The 15,801-nt window shown below is 38.9% G+C and overlaps 1 protein-coding gene across 5 annotated transcripts in view; it reads right to left on the reverse strand.

The window, feature by feature from the left end:
- Nucleotides 1-15,801, reverse strand: part of ZC3H13 (zinc finger CCCH-type containing 13) — a 107,819-nt gene that overhangs the window by 35,546 nt on the left and 56,472 nt on the right. For all 5 annotated transcript variants that reach the window (XM_040267233.1, XM_040267232.1, XM_040267229.1 and 2 more), the window contains exons 9-10: nt 3,687-3,997; nt 834-1,298 (exon numbers count right to left, since the gene is read on the reverse strand). In XM_040267233.1, the coding sequence (XP_040123167.1) occupies nt 834-1,298; nt 3,687-3,997 (776 nt within the window). The remainder of the gene's footprint in view (nt 1-833; nt 1,299-3,686; nt 3,998-15,801) is intronic.

Raw genomic sequence — 15,801 nt, forward strand, 5'->3', positions numbered from 1 at the left:
TTGTAAAGTAATTAGCCTCCAATTAAAATAAATTAATTTATATATTTAAAAAATATATGAAAAAGCAAAGGGCTAAGAAAAGCCAAGACAACTATGAAAGAGAAGGTGACTGGCCTTCATCTTACTGTGAAACTATAATAAACCAACAGGCCTATAGAAAGAGTAAGAATGGTCAGAATTCTGCAGCAGTGTTTTGGGGAGGGGAGCAAAGTGGGTAGAGGAAGAGAGATGTCAAAGTTGACCCAGTCCAGGTAGTGTGGAGATAGTCAAATTCACTTAGGTAGGTGGTTATTGATGATAATGGTGATGCCAAATCCTTTATAGAGGAAGATAAGAAAAAATGGCTCAAGATCCTGACATGGGATGTTTTGAGGTGGCTTTGAAGCAAGCACAAGTACTGAAGAACACATGAGACAGTCATTTCTGACACCAACTTTGAAAGTCTACCATTTTAAATCCCATTTTAATGATCACTTTATCATATATTTACCTATTTATTAGAAATTACTTCTTTTTTTTTTTTTTTGCCTGATATAAATTTTTTTTGTGTTCCACACTAACCTAGATGGTAGCCACGACTGAACATAATTCAAGGGGGGGGTGGGGGGGGGTCGGAGTGGGTGGAGGGAGGGGTCCCTAAGTCAGGCCCCATTTATCTTCTGCTACTTTAGCTAATAACTCCTACTCAGAATTTATAGAGAAGATGAGAAATTCAATTAATTCAAAATTACTTTGACAAAGTGATAATCAATGTCAGAAATAAATCTTAAGAGATTTCATAATTTCTATATGAACATACAAGATACAGTTCACTGACAAGTCAAAAACCTTACCCTTTTCAGGCATCTCTGGAGCTCTTGCTCTACTTCTGCCCATCCGGTCATTCCTAATCTCACTTCGAGACTCATTTCTGGAGTCATTCCTTATTTCAGTGCGAGAACTTTCTTCTCTCAGATGGTTTCTGCCATAACTTCGGGATTCTTCCTGATACACGTCCTCCTTTCGATGAGCATCTCGACTTTCACGGTCCCTGTAGTCGTGGGCATCACGAGTAGACCGAGAATCCCTGGGGTCGCGGCTCTCTTTGTTATCTCTGCTATAATCTCTCATCTCCCTGGAGTCCCGAACATCTCTAGTGTCTCTTAGTTCCCTTCGGTCTCTCGCATCTCTGGTATCTCTCCGATCCCGCCCATCTCGAGGTTCTCGGTCATCCCTGTGGTCTCGAGAAGAGCTCTGATCCTGTTCATACTCTCGTTCTTCTCTTGTGTCCTTTTCTCTGTCTCTTTTACCTCTAGTCTCTGTAAACATAATTTTGGAAATACACTGTAATTCCTTTCACAAAATTGTAGGAAACTAGACAGTGTATTCAATACAGAGCTTTAAAATTTTTATTACAATGGTAATTCATGTTCTTTATAAAAACTAAAAGAAGAAAACATGGGCAAATAATAAAATTAAACCTATCTGTAAGCTAAAATTCCAAAGGTAATTTTATTAACACCTGGATTATTTGTCTTGATTGAACAAACTTTGAACATGATATTCTGTTATCAACATACCCATACACAAGATCTGAAACAAGTAAGCTGATCTCCTATCAATCCTATCAATGATGGCTTACTTTTAGAAATCACTTTTAGATTCAAAGGTACAAGTGACTTTATCTCATCTCTACTAAGTATTAGGCCAGACTAGTTCACACATGACCTCCAATGTACTTAAGCACTTGAGAGTAACCTACAATTAGTAAGCTGGCTGGCAAAGAGACACTGCTATTCACCCTTTCTTTCTCTCTCTCTCTTTCCTTTTTTTTTTTTTTTTAAAGCTATTTAAGGGACTCATACTACCATCTCTAAAGCTTTTTCTACTTAAAGCACTTTCTAACATTTCATGGGAAAACTTTAAAAAACAACTTCAGTTTTAAAAAAGCTGGAATTAATCTCAATAGTTATTTAATTCAAACTTGTCACCGTATACATGAAGGAACAGAGGTCAAGAGCTTAAGTGGTTTAGTCAGCCCCATACATTGTGGCAATTTGCAAAGATTAGAAACTATTCTTGAGAGATGTCTAGAGAAACATAAATTGATTACAGCGTAAATCTGAAATGAACTGAAAGAATTAACAAGAGATCCTCAAAGAACAACCCCTATACTTTTTTTTATCAGATTCCTTCATAAATTACTCTTATACTCTGGAACAACCACAAGATCTGATGCTATTTTAGCAATTTTATAGTAGCCTAGGACCTACGGATGGGTCTGTAGACTTTCCCTATCTAGTATCCACAAGATCCTCATCAATAACTTATCTCCTCTGCCTATGTCCATAAATGCCATCTAAGGATAGAAGCACTAGACAAGAATCTGACAATGTCTCAATTTTTTTTGACTACGTCTATGACTTCAAGTCCTCCTCCAATACCAAGTGTGCCTAGAAATTTGATCACTTAGCACTAGGTTCTTCTTTTATGATGCCCCCAGCTGTCTTTACAAAGACACCCAGTTATAGTACTTGCTCTTTACCTACCTCCCCATTCTTTCACTAATATTATTCTTATTTCAAAAAATGACTTTTGGAAGATTAAAGAAACACCCTCCTTACAAAGAATCAAAAAGTGTATGGTTTATTATTAAAAGGATTCATAGAACATAAAACTCCCTTACCACAAAAAAAAGCATTCTTATAAGAATCAACTGCATACTAAATTTCCCCTTCATTAGGGTTACTGTGTTTAATAAATAGTATTTTGAAATAATAAAGAGTTTTCATTCAATAAGTAGTCACTAAAAATATACCATATTCCCAGTCAACCCTAGTTGCTGATAGGTGTAAGAGCATTTTCCCCACTTACCAATGTTTTATACATACTGCTGTGCTGATATGGTTCCAAAATCATGTATACAAGGAATAATTCTCTAAAATACGTGCTCTGTCTAGTCCTATCTATGCATCCATCATTTCTAGAAAAAAATAATTATTTCTTGCACTGTTGACTGGAGGAGAATAAATTCAACATGTTTCATAGGAGACTGCTATGTGATACAGAGACTTTATAAGTGCACATTAAATAGAAATGCTGTTGCAAGTAAGCATGTATTTCCTGAGTATTCTTTATGTTAAAAAAACTAACTTAGAAGATTTTAGGAAAAAGTTAATGTAATGCTCAGGAATCTAAAAACTGTCTTGCTTACTTGTTTGTTTAGTTAGACCTGGAAAATTGATCACTTCGTTCCCACGGACCTTCTGAACATTCCCCCAGCCCACACCTCTTTGTTAAGTCTTCTCTGATATGTTCCAACTCTGCTCCCTAGTTTGTTGCTTCTCTTTTAACCTCTTCTGTTGTTTTTAAAGAATTAACTAAGCAATTAGACTGATACTCTTAAGAATCATATAGCCCCAAATTTCTAGAACTTGAGAATACTCAAGTAAAACAATGTATCGAAAGAAAGCAACAACTTAATATAAATGCCCAATTACATATATCTAGTAGCTTACATATCCATGTCCTTAAGCACCTCCTATTGCCCTAAAGAGCTCTGATCCACATGTTACAGAAAATGTAGTATAACACAATTCTCTTCTATCCCTTATTCTAACAATAAATCTGAACGTCTGATTTTTTTAATAAAATATCCACTTACATAAAAGAACTCTAAAAAACCCACAACACTGCCGAGTATTTACCTTCCCTCCTTTCATGACGCCGATCGTGAGACTGTGAAGCTCGCTCATGATCATGCCTCCCCTTCTCTCTCACCGGAGAGCGATGTCTTAGAGGGCTTTGCTTTCTCTGAGGAGAGGCCAGAGAATGTGAAGGATAGGGAGAAGCAGAGCGGCGTAAAGGTGGAGTTATTGTCCTCTGATAAGATGGTGAAGGAGTTCTTTTTCGGCGAGGAGAAGGAGAATGTCTTTGAATCGACGATCCTGACTGTGAGGAAGATGAGTGATGTCTAGAAGATATTGGAGAATGATGTTGTCCTGCTGGGGAAGTGGACCTGTAAAGAGAAACAACAATAAAAAACTGGATTCAAGAGCCTTCACTTCCCACCAAAGGAAAGGACTTTAAAACAACAACAAAACCCTGAATATAAAAGTTAAAGCTAAAAGTGTGAATAATAATTTAAATTCAAAATTATGTAAAATCATTAACAGGTTGATTTTTAAGTCAGTTTGAGGCAACAGTTCTAGATGAGACACATATTGACCTCCTGAGCTCTGGCTCCAAGGCACACTTCCTTTTTCCAGGTAACATTCTCCTTGATCACTCTTAACCAGAGATGATCTCTGACAATGTGAATGGGTACTTAGAGGACGGAATCCACAAAGAATTAAAGAGAAAACATACTAGTGAGATCTAGACAGATATTACTGGCTGTGAGAATGCTGATAATTCAGGGTTGTGGGAGAAGTGAAAAGCTATCACCAGCTATACCAAACGTAAAGTTTGACTGCTTGGGCTGACATGTAGGATGGGGAAGGAACACTAGGGTTAAGGAAAGGACATACTGTCTTTATCTTAAATAACCTACCTTTCACTCTTGGGCAGTACAAATTGAGATTTAGTTCATAAGCTTTGGTTTAACTAAGGCTTCCTCTACACTCTTCAAATCATCTTGCTTGACTGCTGCCAGAGATATAACTTAAAAACACATGAAGCATATCTGAATCGCTCCTATGATCTGTTAGGTCCTGGGCTCTGTCTACAATGAATAGGCAAAAGCTAAGTGTGATGGAGAGCTAGAATACATGCATTTGCACATTAACTGAAAAGAAACAGGATGAATATTTAAAAAAACAGCATTCTAGACATCACATACTGAGATACATATTTCTCAAAGCAATCATTTCAAGGCTACATGGTTGTTCAAAAAAATTATGAGTTCCTGTCAACATAGTATGGAATTACCTTCAGTGCCTACAATGAATATTTTTTAACTTCTGCAATGCTGACAAAGTTATTAAACCAAGATTTCTCAATCTTGGAACTACTGGCATTTTGTATGCAGTATGTCTTTGTGCTGGGGACTATCCTGTGCATTGGAGGATGTTGAGAGGATGCCTGGCCCCTACCCATGAGAAGCCAGTACCATCTAACTCCCACCCCCATTCATACCAGTAAAAATTACTTCATTTAGCTCCAAATGTCTCCAGGGAGGTAAAATCAAGCCTTCTGGAGAATCCTTGCCCTAAACTATGTTGTTTATAAGTGATGCCTTAGTAGAACTTTTATCAATAAAAGGTTTAAATCTATGAAATACATGTTACTGAGCCAGGAAAGTGGTCTAATATGTTGGAAAGGATTTTGTAAAGTAACAAGCTGAACAAACAGAAACACTTTTTGGATAATAGTTGACAGTCAAACAATAAAAATCATTAAATATCAGCTAACTAGAACACCACACTTATCTAAACATTCTAGCTATTTATGATTACAAAACTTTCATACTTTTAATAAAAACTGTTATTCTTTCCTCATATACAAAAAATAAGACATAAACCACCAGAGTTAAACTGACTCTAAACTGGAATATATTTACTAACAGATATGAGCAGAAATGCTCAATGGGTCTGAGCCAAATCTGGAAAACCATTTATGACCAAAGGCTACTCATATACTAAGCAGAAAAATTATTGCAGGACTGAGAAATTTTCATTCTAATCTGCTACTGTTTGGTGCTTTCCAAATTCAATTTCATTAGGTTCTGATCAATTTGGAAGCACTTAAATTGAAAAAATAAACAATGTGGCTCTCCACTGAACTAACATTTTGGTTAGCTTTGAGTTTATTTCTGAGATAAACTCAAAACTGTTTCAGGAATGTCTGCAACTCCTTTTGGTGATTTGTTCACAAAACTTAAACAGTTCACAATACTGTCTTTCAAAAAACACATTACAGTCTAATCACATCTCTATTCAAATTTGGTGTCTACTGCTGCTGTTGTTCAGGTATTAGGTCACGTCTCTTTGTGACCCAATGAACTACAGCATGCCAGGCTCCTCGGTCCTCCATTCTCTTCCTGAATTTGTTCAAATTCATGTTCACTGAGCTGGTAATGCTGTCTAACCATCTCATCCTCTGTTGCTTCTTTCTCTTTTGCCTTCTATCTTTTCCACCATCAAGGTCTTTTCCAATGAGTCAGCTCTTCACATCAGGTGGACGAAGTATTGGAGCTTCAGCTTCAACATCAGTCCTTCCAATCAATATTCAGGGTGAATTTCCTTTAGGTTTGATCTCCTTGCAGTCCAAGGGACTCTAAACAGTTTGCTCCAGCACCACAATTCAAAAGCAACAATTCTTCCACACTCAGCGTTGTTTATGGTCCAACTTTCACTTCTGAATGTGACTGCATGAAAAACCATAGCTTTGACAACACAGACCTCTGTTGGCAAAGTGATGTCTCTGTTTTTTAATACACTGTCTAGGCTGGTCATAGCATTCCTTCAAAGGAGCAAGCATCTTTTAATTTCATGGTTGTTAGTCACTATTAACAGTGATTTCGGAACTCAAGAAAATCTGTCACTGTTTACACTTTTTCCCCTTCTAACTATCATGAAGTAATGGGAATGGATGCCATGATCTTAGTTTTTGGAATGTTGAGTTTCACGCCAGCTTTTCGACTCTCCTCTTTCACTCTCATCAAGAGACTCTTTAGTTCCTCTTCACTTTCTGCCATTAGAGTGCTATCATCTGTAAATCTGAGCTTATTGATATTTCTCCCAGCGATCTTGATTCCAGCTTGTGATTCATCTAGCCCAGCATTTCACATCATGTACTCTGCATATAAATTAAATAAGCAGGGTGACAATATACAGCTTTGTCATATTCCTTTCCCAATTTTGAACCAATCAGCTGTTCCATGTCCAGTTCTAACTGCTGCTTCTTGACCCACATACAGGTTTCTCAGGAGACAGGTAAGGTGGTCTGATATTCCCATCTTTTTAGGAATTTTCCAATTTGTTGTGATCCACACAAAAATGGAAGAAAAACTTCAGTTCAAGCTTAGATAATCAAGCTATCATATTAAGGACAGAACACCAATGTGTTGTCAAGTTATGTCTTCAGCATTTTAACCATATCTTTCTACTTACCCTTTTGGGCAGGGAGAGGGGAGTTTGTTGATTAAATCATCTATTATCAAATGAATGTTTGTGTCCCCTGCCCCTTCTACTCCAAATTTATATGTTTGAGGCCTTAATCTCCAATGTGATGCTATTTGGAGGCAGGGCCTTTGGGAATAATTAGGTTTAAATGAAGTCCTGAGGGTGAGGCTCCCATAAGGGGATAGTGTCCACATAAGAGGGCAAAGAGACTATAGAGTTCTCTCTCCCCTGTAAGTGAGGACACAGTGAGAAGACAGCCATCTACAAACCGGGAAGAAGGCCTTCACCAGGCACCAAATCTGCTAGCACCTTGACCTTGGACTACCCAGAAACCAGGTCTGCGGGAAATAAATGCTTGTTGTTTAAGTTACCCAGTCTATGATATTATGTAAAAATCACAGCATTTTTACATTTTCTTCTGTTACTTTTTTTAAGTCTGAAGACTGAAAAATAGTGAAAAGAGAGAGAAGATCTATTACCAAAACAAGATGAGTCAAATTATGAATATAAGCTTAATTGGTCCCACACCTATGTTCACTCTGCATATATAATAAAAGAGGTGACTCTAGGTTAGAAAACTGTCTTGAAATCTGACCAAAACTGTTAGCAATTAGGCTTCTAGAATATTGCAGGGATGTAGTAAAATACATTTCACATTAACTAGTACACTCTAGTGCCTGAAGAACTATGGATGGAGGTTCATGCCATTGTACAGGAGGCAGTGATCAAGACTATCCCCAAGAAAAAGAAATGCAAAAAGGCAAAATGGTTGTCTGGGGAGGCCTTACAAATAGCTGAGAAAGGAAGAGAAGCTAAAGGCAAAAGAGGAAAGGAAAGCCATACCCATTTGAATGCAGAGCTCCAAAGAAAGCAAGGAGAGATAACAAAGCCTCCCTCAGTGATCAATGCAAAGAAATAGAGGAAAATAAAATGGGAAAGACTAGAGATCCCTTCAAGAAAAGTAGAGATACCAAGGGAACATTTCATGCAAAGATGGGCTCGACAAAGGACAGAAATGGTATGGACCTAACAGAAGCAGAAGATATTAAGAAGAGGTGGCAAAAATACTCAGAAAAACTATACAAAAAAAAGATCTTCAAGACCCAGATAACCAATGATGGTGTGATCACTCACCTAGAGCCAGACATCCTGGAATGTGAAGTCAAGTGGGCCTTAGGAAGTATCGCTACGAACAAAGCTACTGGAGGTCATAGCATTCCAGTTGAGCTCTTTCAAATCCTGAATGATGATGCTGTGAAAGTGCTGCACTCAATATGCCAGCACATATGGAAAACTCAGCAGTGGCCACAGGACTGGAAAAGGTCAGTTTTCATTCCAATCCCAAAGAAAGGCAATGCCAAAGAATGCTCAAACTACCGCACAATTGCACTCATCTCACACGCTAGTAAAGTAATGCTCAAAATTCTCCAAGCCAGGCTTCAGCAATATGTGAACTGTGAATTTCCAGATGTTCAAGCTGGTTTTAGAAAAGGCAGAGGAACCAGAGATCAAATGGCCAACATCCGCTGGATCATGGAAAAAGCAAGAGAGTTCCAGAAAAACATCTCTTTCTGCTTTATTGACTATGCCAAAGCCTTTGACTGTGTGGATCACAATAAACTGTGGAAAATTCTGAAAGAGATGGCAATACCAGACCACCTGACCTGCCTCTTGAGAAACCTATATGCAAGTCAGGAAGCAACAATTAGAACTGGTCATGGAACAACAGACTGGTTTCAAATAGGAAAAGGAGTACGTCAAGGCTGTACAATGTCACCCTGCTTATTTAATTTATATGCAGAGTACATTATGAGAAATGCGGGGCTGGATGATGTACAAGCTGGAATCAAGACTGCAGGGAGAAATATCAACAACCTCAGATATGCAGAAGAAACCACCCTTATGGCAGAAACTGAAGAAGAACTAAAGAACCTCTTGATGAAAGTGAAAGAGGAGAGTGAAAAAGTTGACTTAAAACTCAACATTCAGAAAACTAAGATCATGGGACCTGGTCCTATCACTTCATGGCAAATAGAAGGGGAAACGATGGAAACAGTGACAGACTTTATTTTCTTGGGCTCCAAAAACACTGCAAATGGTGACTGCAGCCATGAAATTAAAAGACACTTGCTCCCTGGAAGAAAAGCTACGACCAACCTAGACACCATATTAAAAAGCAGAGACATTACTCTGCCAACAAAGGTCCATCTAGTCAAAGGTACAGTTTTTCCAGTAGTCATGTATGGATGTGAGAGTTGGACTATAAAGAAAGCTGAGTACCGAAGAACTGATGCTTTTGAATTGTGGTGTTGGAGAAAACTCTTAAAAGTCCCTTGGACTGCATGGAGAGCCAACCAGTTCATCCTAAAAGAAATCAGTCCCAAATAATCATTGGAAGGACTGATGCTGAAGCTGAAACTCCAATACTTTGGCCATCTGAGGCGAAGAACTGAGTCATTGGAAAAGACACTGACGCTGAGAAAGACTGAAGGCAGGAGGAGATGATGATGACAGATGATGAAATGGTTGGATGGCATCACGTACTGGATGGACATGAGTTTGAGCAAGCAAGTTGGTGATGGACAGGGAGGCCTGGCGTGCTGCATTCCATGGGGTCTCAAAGAGCTGAACATGACTGAGCGACTGAATCGAACTGAACTGAGTACACTCTAAAACTGAATGATTTCCTATCAGAAGGGAAAAAAGAGGTGACATTTGACACTGAAATAAAGAACAAAGGAAAGCTGATTGCACAAATAGAAGCCTTGGTATCTTAAAACAGAAAACTGTAGACTGTCAGCAAGTGCACTGTGATTTATAAAACACAAGGAAAGCTAATCTTTAGCTTGAGTTGATGCCATTCAAAAGCTTTTTAATGCTGCTATAATTACGACACAACATGGAATGAGACTATTCAGAGTATACTTGAAGAAAAGAGGTGAAAATTTATGCAATTTAAAATGAAAGTTCCTTTCATTTGAGAAGCAAGTAATTCCACCTACAAACTGATATGTTTACTCCAGACTTTCTTAAAAATTGTAACACCAATTTTTCTCAATAAATGGTTTCTATTTCTCAAATATGAAAATATGCTTATATAATGTAACTGAGAGTCAATTCTTAGGCAGGTTGATAAGAAGTCCAGGGTCCCTGAGGAGGAGGAGGAGGGGGAGGAGGGGAAAAGGACACATGTGTTTTTCATTAAGCCCAGAGCTGATGATTACAGAACAAAACAACTCAGTTTAAACTCTGTACTAAGGATTAAAAACTCTGTACTAAGGATTATATAACAACAATGTATCACCGATTCAATAGACATGAGTTTGAGCAAGCTCGGGAACTGGTAATGGACAGGGAAGCCTGGCGTGCTACTGTCTGTGGAATCGCAGAGTCAGACAAGACTGAGTGACTGAACTGAACTGAATGTAACTTGCTTGAGGACATGTTTCTCCTTCTTGAGAACCTTCTGACTAATCCTGTCATCTTAAAATGTATATTGTGGGAGTAGGTCTTGTAAAATCTTTTTATTGTTAGTTCTAACCCATTATTTTAAAATGTATATTATGGGAGTGGGCCTTTACAACCTTGAGACATTCTTTTGATTTACTGTAATAACCAATTACAAAAGTATATAGCTCCCTTTGCTAAGACTAGCAGAGGGCATTGCCTATCCCCCTCTGATGTCTGTGTCGGAAGCTTTTTCTGTCCCTTTTTCACTTTAATAAAACTCTGCTACACAAAAGTTCTTGAGTGATCAAGCCTGGTCCCTGATCCCAAAGCTAAATCTTCTTTGGAGATCACAAATCTAACACTGTTCACTGTAAGCTATCATAGCTAAAATTCATAATTCAACCTTTAAAATCATCATGCAAAAAGCACACAAACACTAAATGAACTATGGACACTATCAAAATCAACTCTCCTTTCAGTGGTAAAATAGAACACAAAATGGTATACATTTCACACATAGAAATATTTAGGCTTTATTGTTTACATAAGAAACTTATTTTAAAAAGTAAGTCACTACTAGGTATAAAATAAGCTACAAGGATTTACTGTACAGCACAGGGAATATAGCCAACATTTTATAATAGCTCTAAATGGATTCTATATAAACAGGGGCTTCCCTGGTGGCTCAGATGGTAAAGAATCTGCCTGCAAAGTGGGAGACCTCAGTTAGATCTCTGACTTGGGAAAATCCCCTGGAGAAGGAAATGGCAACCCACTCCACTATTCTTGCCTGGAAAATTCCATGAACACAGGAGTCTTCTTTATTATAAGTTTCAGGTGTACAACATAGTGATTCAACATTTTTGTAGAGTATGTGCTTAGTCGCTCAGTTGCGTCTGACTCTTTGCAACCCCATGGACTATAACCCGCCAGGCTCCTCTGTCCAAGTACTAATAACTATGGTTCAATTTCATTTTTGTATTTATGTAGAAATGAATTATTTCAAAAACCTCAATTAAAGAATAAAGAAGAATGTTAAGACTTATTATCAGCACATCCTTCAACCATATTCAAGCCCAGAATTATGTGCCATTTAAATAAAGTGATTTTTCAGAATCTGGTTCAAAAGACTTACATGACTAGAATGAACTAAAAACTGTACCCATCACTGTGATCAAAAGTCAGAAGAAACCAATATCCAACATCCCTGGCACATGAAGAGACTGTTTCCAATCTCTTGGACTGCAAGGAAATCCAACCAGACCATCCTAAAGGAGATCAGTCCTGAGTGTTCATTGGAAGGACTGATGTTGAAGCTGAAACTCCAATACTTTGGCCACCTGAAAAGACCCTGATACTGGGAAAGACTGAGGGGAGGCAGAGAAGGGGATGACAGAGGATGAGATGGTTGGATGGCATCACTGACTTAATGGACAAGAGTTTTGGTAGCCTCCAGGAGTTGGTGATGTACAGGGAGGCCTGGCATGCTGCGGTTCATGGGGTCGGAAAGAGACACAATTAAGCGACTGAACTGAACTGAACTGAAGAGTAAAAGACCTGGTAGTTAAAATGCAATAAAGCCCAGAAACAAAGCACACCAGCATAACACAAATTTAAGACAATTGGCTCCTATCTTCTACTTGGCACATCAAGTTAAAGTTATCCCTTTCTCCTGAAATAGGATGGGGTGGTGAAGAGATAAAAGGATCAGCCCCTGCCAAGAAACAGCAAGCAATCCAGGTTTGGGAGAGAGAGAGGTAAAGAACGGTTTTCAAGTCTCTAGACCAACTACTCAAACTCACAATGTTTTCAGCTCAGGCCAACAAACTGTATGTCAAATTAGGGAGATTCTTGAAATCCCTGCCACTATCTCGGAAGTTCTATCCAGTGATAGGTCATTTAACTCTCAGTAAAAAAAAAAAAACAAAAAAACAGCAGACAGCATTGAACCAAAGCCAGCAATAGATTTCGATAGTGTGGATGGTTATCTGTTATTTCATTACTCTCACTACATACAACACAGTCCACATATTTACTGGATTGAGTTTTTGCCCCCTATATGCTATTTTATGATTGGACAAATCATTAAATAGGGCTAAATTTTGCAACTACTTACTGCTACTGAAAACCTCCCTGAAAAACAATTTTCTTCTTACTCTCTAAACATGATAGACAAAGGGTTGAGAGCACAATTTTTCAGAACATAAATACCACTCTAGATTTTGGCAGCAAAATACAAGCTTCTCTTTTGGTTCAACAAATTTTCTCAATATCACACCTATAAAAGAGAGCCCAAGCCTTGATCAACTGGACTAAATACAAAAGATTTTACCCCCCCAATGCAGTTATTTTGATATTTATAAAATAATTTCATTTTAACACAAGGCTACCACGAATAGGGGCTTCCAAGTGATGCAGTTGTAAAATATCTGCCTGCCAATGCAGGAGACACCGAAGACACAGGTCCAAACTCTGGGTCAGGAAGATCACCCTGAAGAAGGAAACAGCAACTCACTCCAGTGTTCGGGGCTAAAAAACCCCATGGACACAAGAGCCTGGCAGGCTACAGTCCATGCAATTCCAAGAGTCAGTTGCAACTTAGTGACTAAACAACAATTATGAATGTAGCATATAATTCTGTTCAGCTATATTTACTTAAGTGTCTTAATTTTATATCCCTAGCCTAAATTATTATGCACCTAAAAATACTTTTTTTTAATCAATCTCAAAAACGACAGAATGATCTTTGTTCGTCTCCAAGGCAAACCATTCAATATCACAGTTATCCAAGTCTATGCCCCAACCAGTAACGCTGAAGAAACTGAAGTTGAATGGTTTTATGAAGACCTACAAGACCTTTTAAAACTAACACCCAAAAAAGATGTCCTTTTCATTATAGGGGACTGGAATGCAAAAGTAGGAAGTCAAGAAACATCTGGAGTAACAGGCAAATTTGGCCTTGGAATGCGGAATGAAGCAGGGCAAAGACTGATAGAGTTTTGCCAAGAAAATGCACTGGTCACAGCAAACACCTTTTTGCAACAACAAAAGAGAAGACTCTACACATGGACATCACCAGATGGTCAACACCGAAATCAGATTGATTATATTCTTTGCAGCCAAAGGTGGAGAAGCTCTATACAGTCAACAAAAACAAGACTGGGAGCTGACTGTGGCTCAGATCATGAACTCCTTATTGCCAAATTCAGACTTAAACTGAAGAAAGTAGGGAAAACCACTAGACCATTCAGGTATGACCTAAATCAAATCCCTTATGATTATAGAGTGGAAGTGAGAAATAGATTAAGGGACTAGATCTGATAGATAGAGTGCCTGAAGAACTATGGAATGAGGTTCATGACATTTTACAGGAGACAGGGATCAAGACCATCCCCATGGAAAAGAAATGCAAAAAAGCAAAATGGCTGTCTAGGGAGGCCTTACAAATGGAGAGAGGCGAAAAGCAAAGGAGAAAAGGAAAGATATAAGCATATGAATGCAGAGTTCCAGAGAATAGCAAGAAGAGATAAGAAAGTCTTCTTCAGCAATCAATGCAAAAAAATAGAGGAAAAGAACAGAATGGGAAAGACTAGAGATCTCTTCAAGAAAATTCAAGATACCAAGGGAACATTTCATGCAAAGATGGGCTCAATAAAGGACAGAAATGGTATGGACCTAACAGAAGCAGAAGATATTAAGAAGAGGGGGCAAGAATACACAGAAGAACTGTACAAAAAAGATCTTCATGACCCAGATAATCACCATGGTGTGATCACTCATCTAGAGCCAGACATCCTGGAATGTGAAGTCAAGTGGGCCTTGGAAAGCATCGCTAGTAACAAAGCTAGTGGAGGTGATGGAATTCCAGTTGAACTATTTCAAATCCTAAGAGATGATGCTGTGAAAGTGCTGCACTCAATATGCCAGCACATTTGGAAAACTCAGCAGTAGCCACAGGACTGGAAAAGGTCAGTTTTCATTCCAATTCCAAAGAAAGGCAATGCCAAAGAATGCTCAAACTACCGCACAATTGCACTCATCTCACACACTAGTAAAGTAATGCTCAAAGTTCTCCAAGCCAGGCTTCAGCAACACGTGAACCATGAACTCCTTGATGTTCAAGCTGGTTTTAGAAAAGGCAGAGGAACCAGAAATCAAATGGCCAACATCTGCTCTGCTGGATCATGGAAAAAGCAAGAGAGTTCCAGAAAAACATCTATTTCTGCTTTATTGACTATGCCAAAGCCTTTGACTGTGTGGGTCACAATAAACTGTGGAAAATTCTGAAAGAGATGGCAATACCAGACCACCTGACCTGCCTCTTGAGAAACCTATATGCAGGTCAGGAAGCAACAGTTAGAACTGGACATGGAACAGACTGGTTCCAAATAGGAAAAGGAGTACATCAAGACTGTATATTGTCACCCTGCTTATTTAACTTCTATGCAGAGTACTTCATGAGAAACGCTGGACTGGAAGAAACACAAGCTGGAATCAAGATTGCCGGGAGAAATATCAATAACCTCAGATATGCAGATGACACCACCCTTATGGCAGAAAGTGAAGAAGAACTAAAGGGCCTCTTGATCAAAGTGAAAGAGGAGACTTAAAGCTCAACATTCAGAAAACGAAGATCATGGCATCTGGTCCCATCACTTCATGGGAAATAGATGGGGAAACAGTGGAAACAGTGTCAGACTTTATTTTGGGGGGCTCCAAAATCACTGCAGATGGTGATCGCAGCCATGAAATTAAAAGACGCTTACTCCTTGGAAGAAAAGTTATGACCAACCTAGATAGTATATTCAAAAGCAGAGACATTACTTTGCCGACTAAGGTCCATCTAGTCAAGGCTATGGTTTTTCCTGTGGTCGTGTATGGATGTGAGAGTTGGACTGTGAAGAAGGCTGAGTGCCAAAGAATTGATGCTTTCGAACTGTGGTGCTGGAGAAGACTCGAGAGTCTCTTGGACTGCAAGGAGATCCAACCAGTCCATTATGAAGGAGATCACCCCTGGATGTTCTTTGGAAGGAATGATGCTAAAGCTGAAACTCCAGTACTTTGGCCACCTCATGCAAAGAGTTGACTCACTGGAAAAGACTCTGATGCTGGGAGGGATTGGGGGCAGGAGGAGAAGAGGACGACAGAAGATGAGATGGCTGGATGGCATCACTGACTTGCTCGACGCGAGGCTGAGTGAACTCCGGGAGTTGGTGATGGACAGGGAGGCCTGGCGTGCTGCGATTCA

Source organism: Oryx dammah, unplaced genomic scaffold, assembly GCF_014754425.2.
Source record: "Oryx dammah isolate SB20612 unplaced genomic scaffold, SCBI_Odam_1.1 HiC_scaffold_24, whole genome shotgun sequence".
NCBI classification, from domain to species: domain Eukaryota; kingdom Metazoa; phylum Chordata; class Mammalia; order Artiodactyla; family Bovidae; genus Oryx; species Oryx dammah.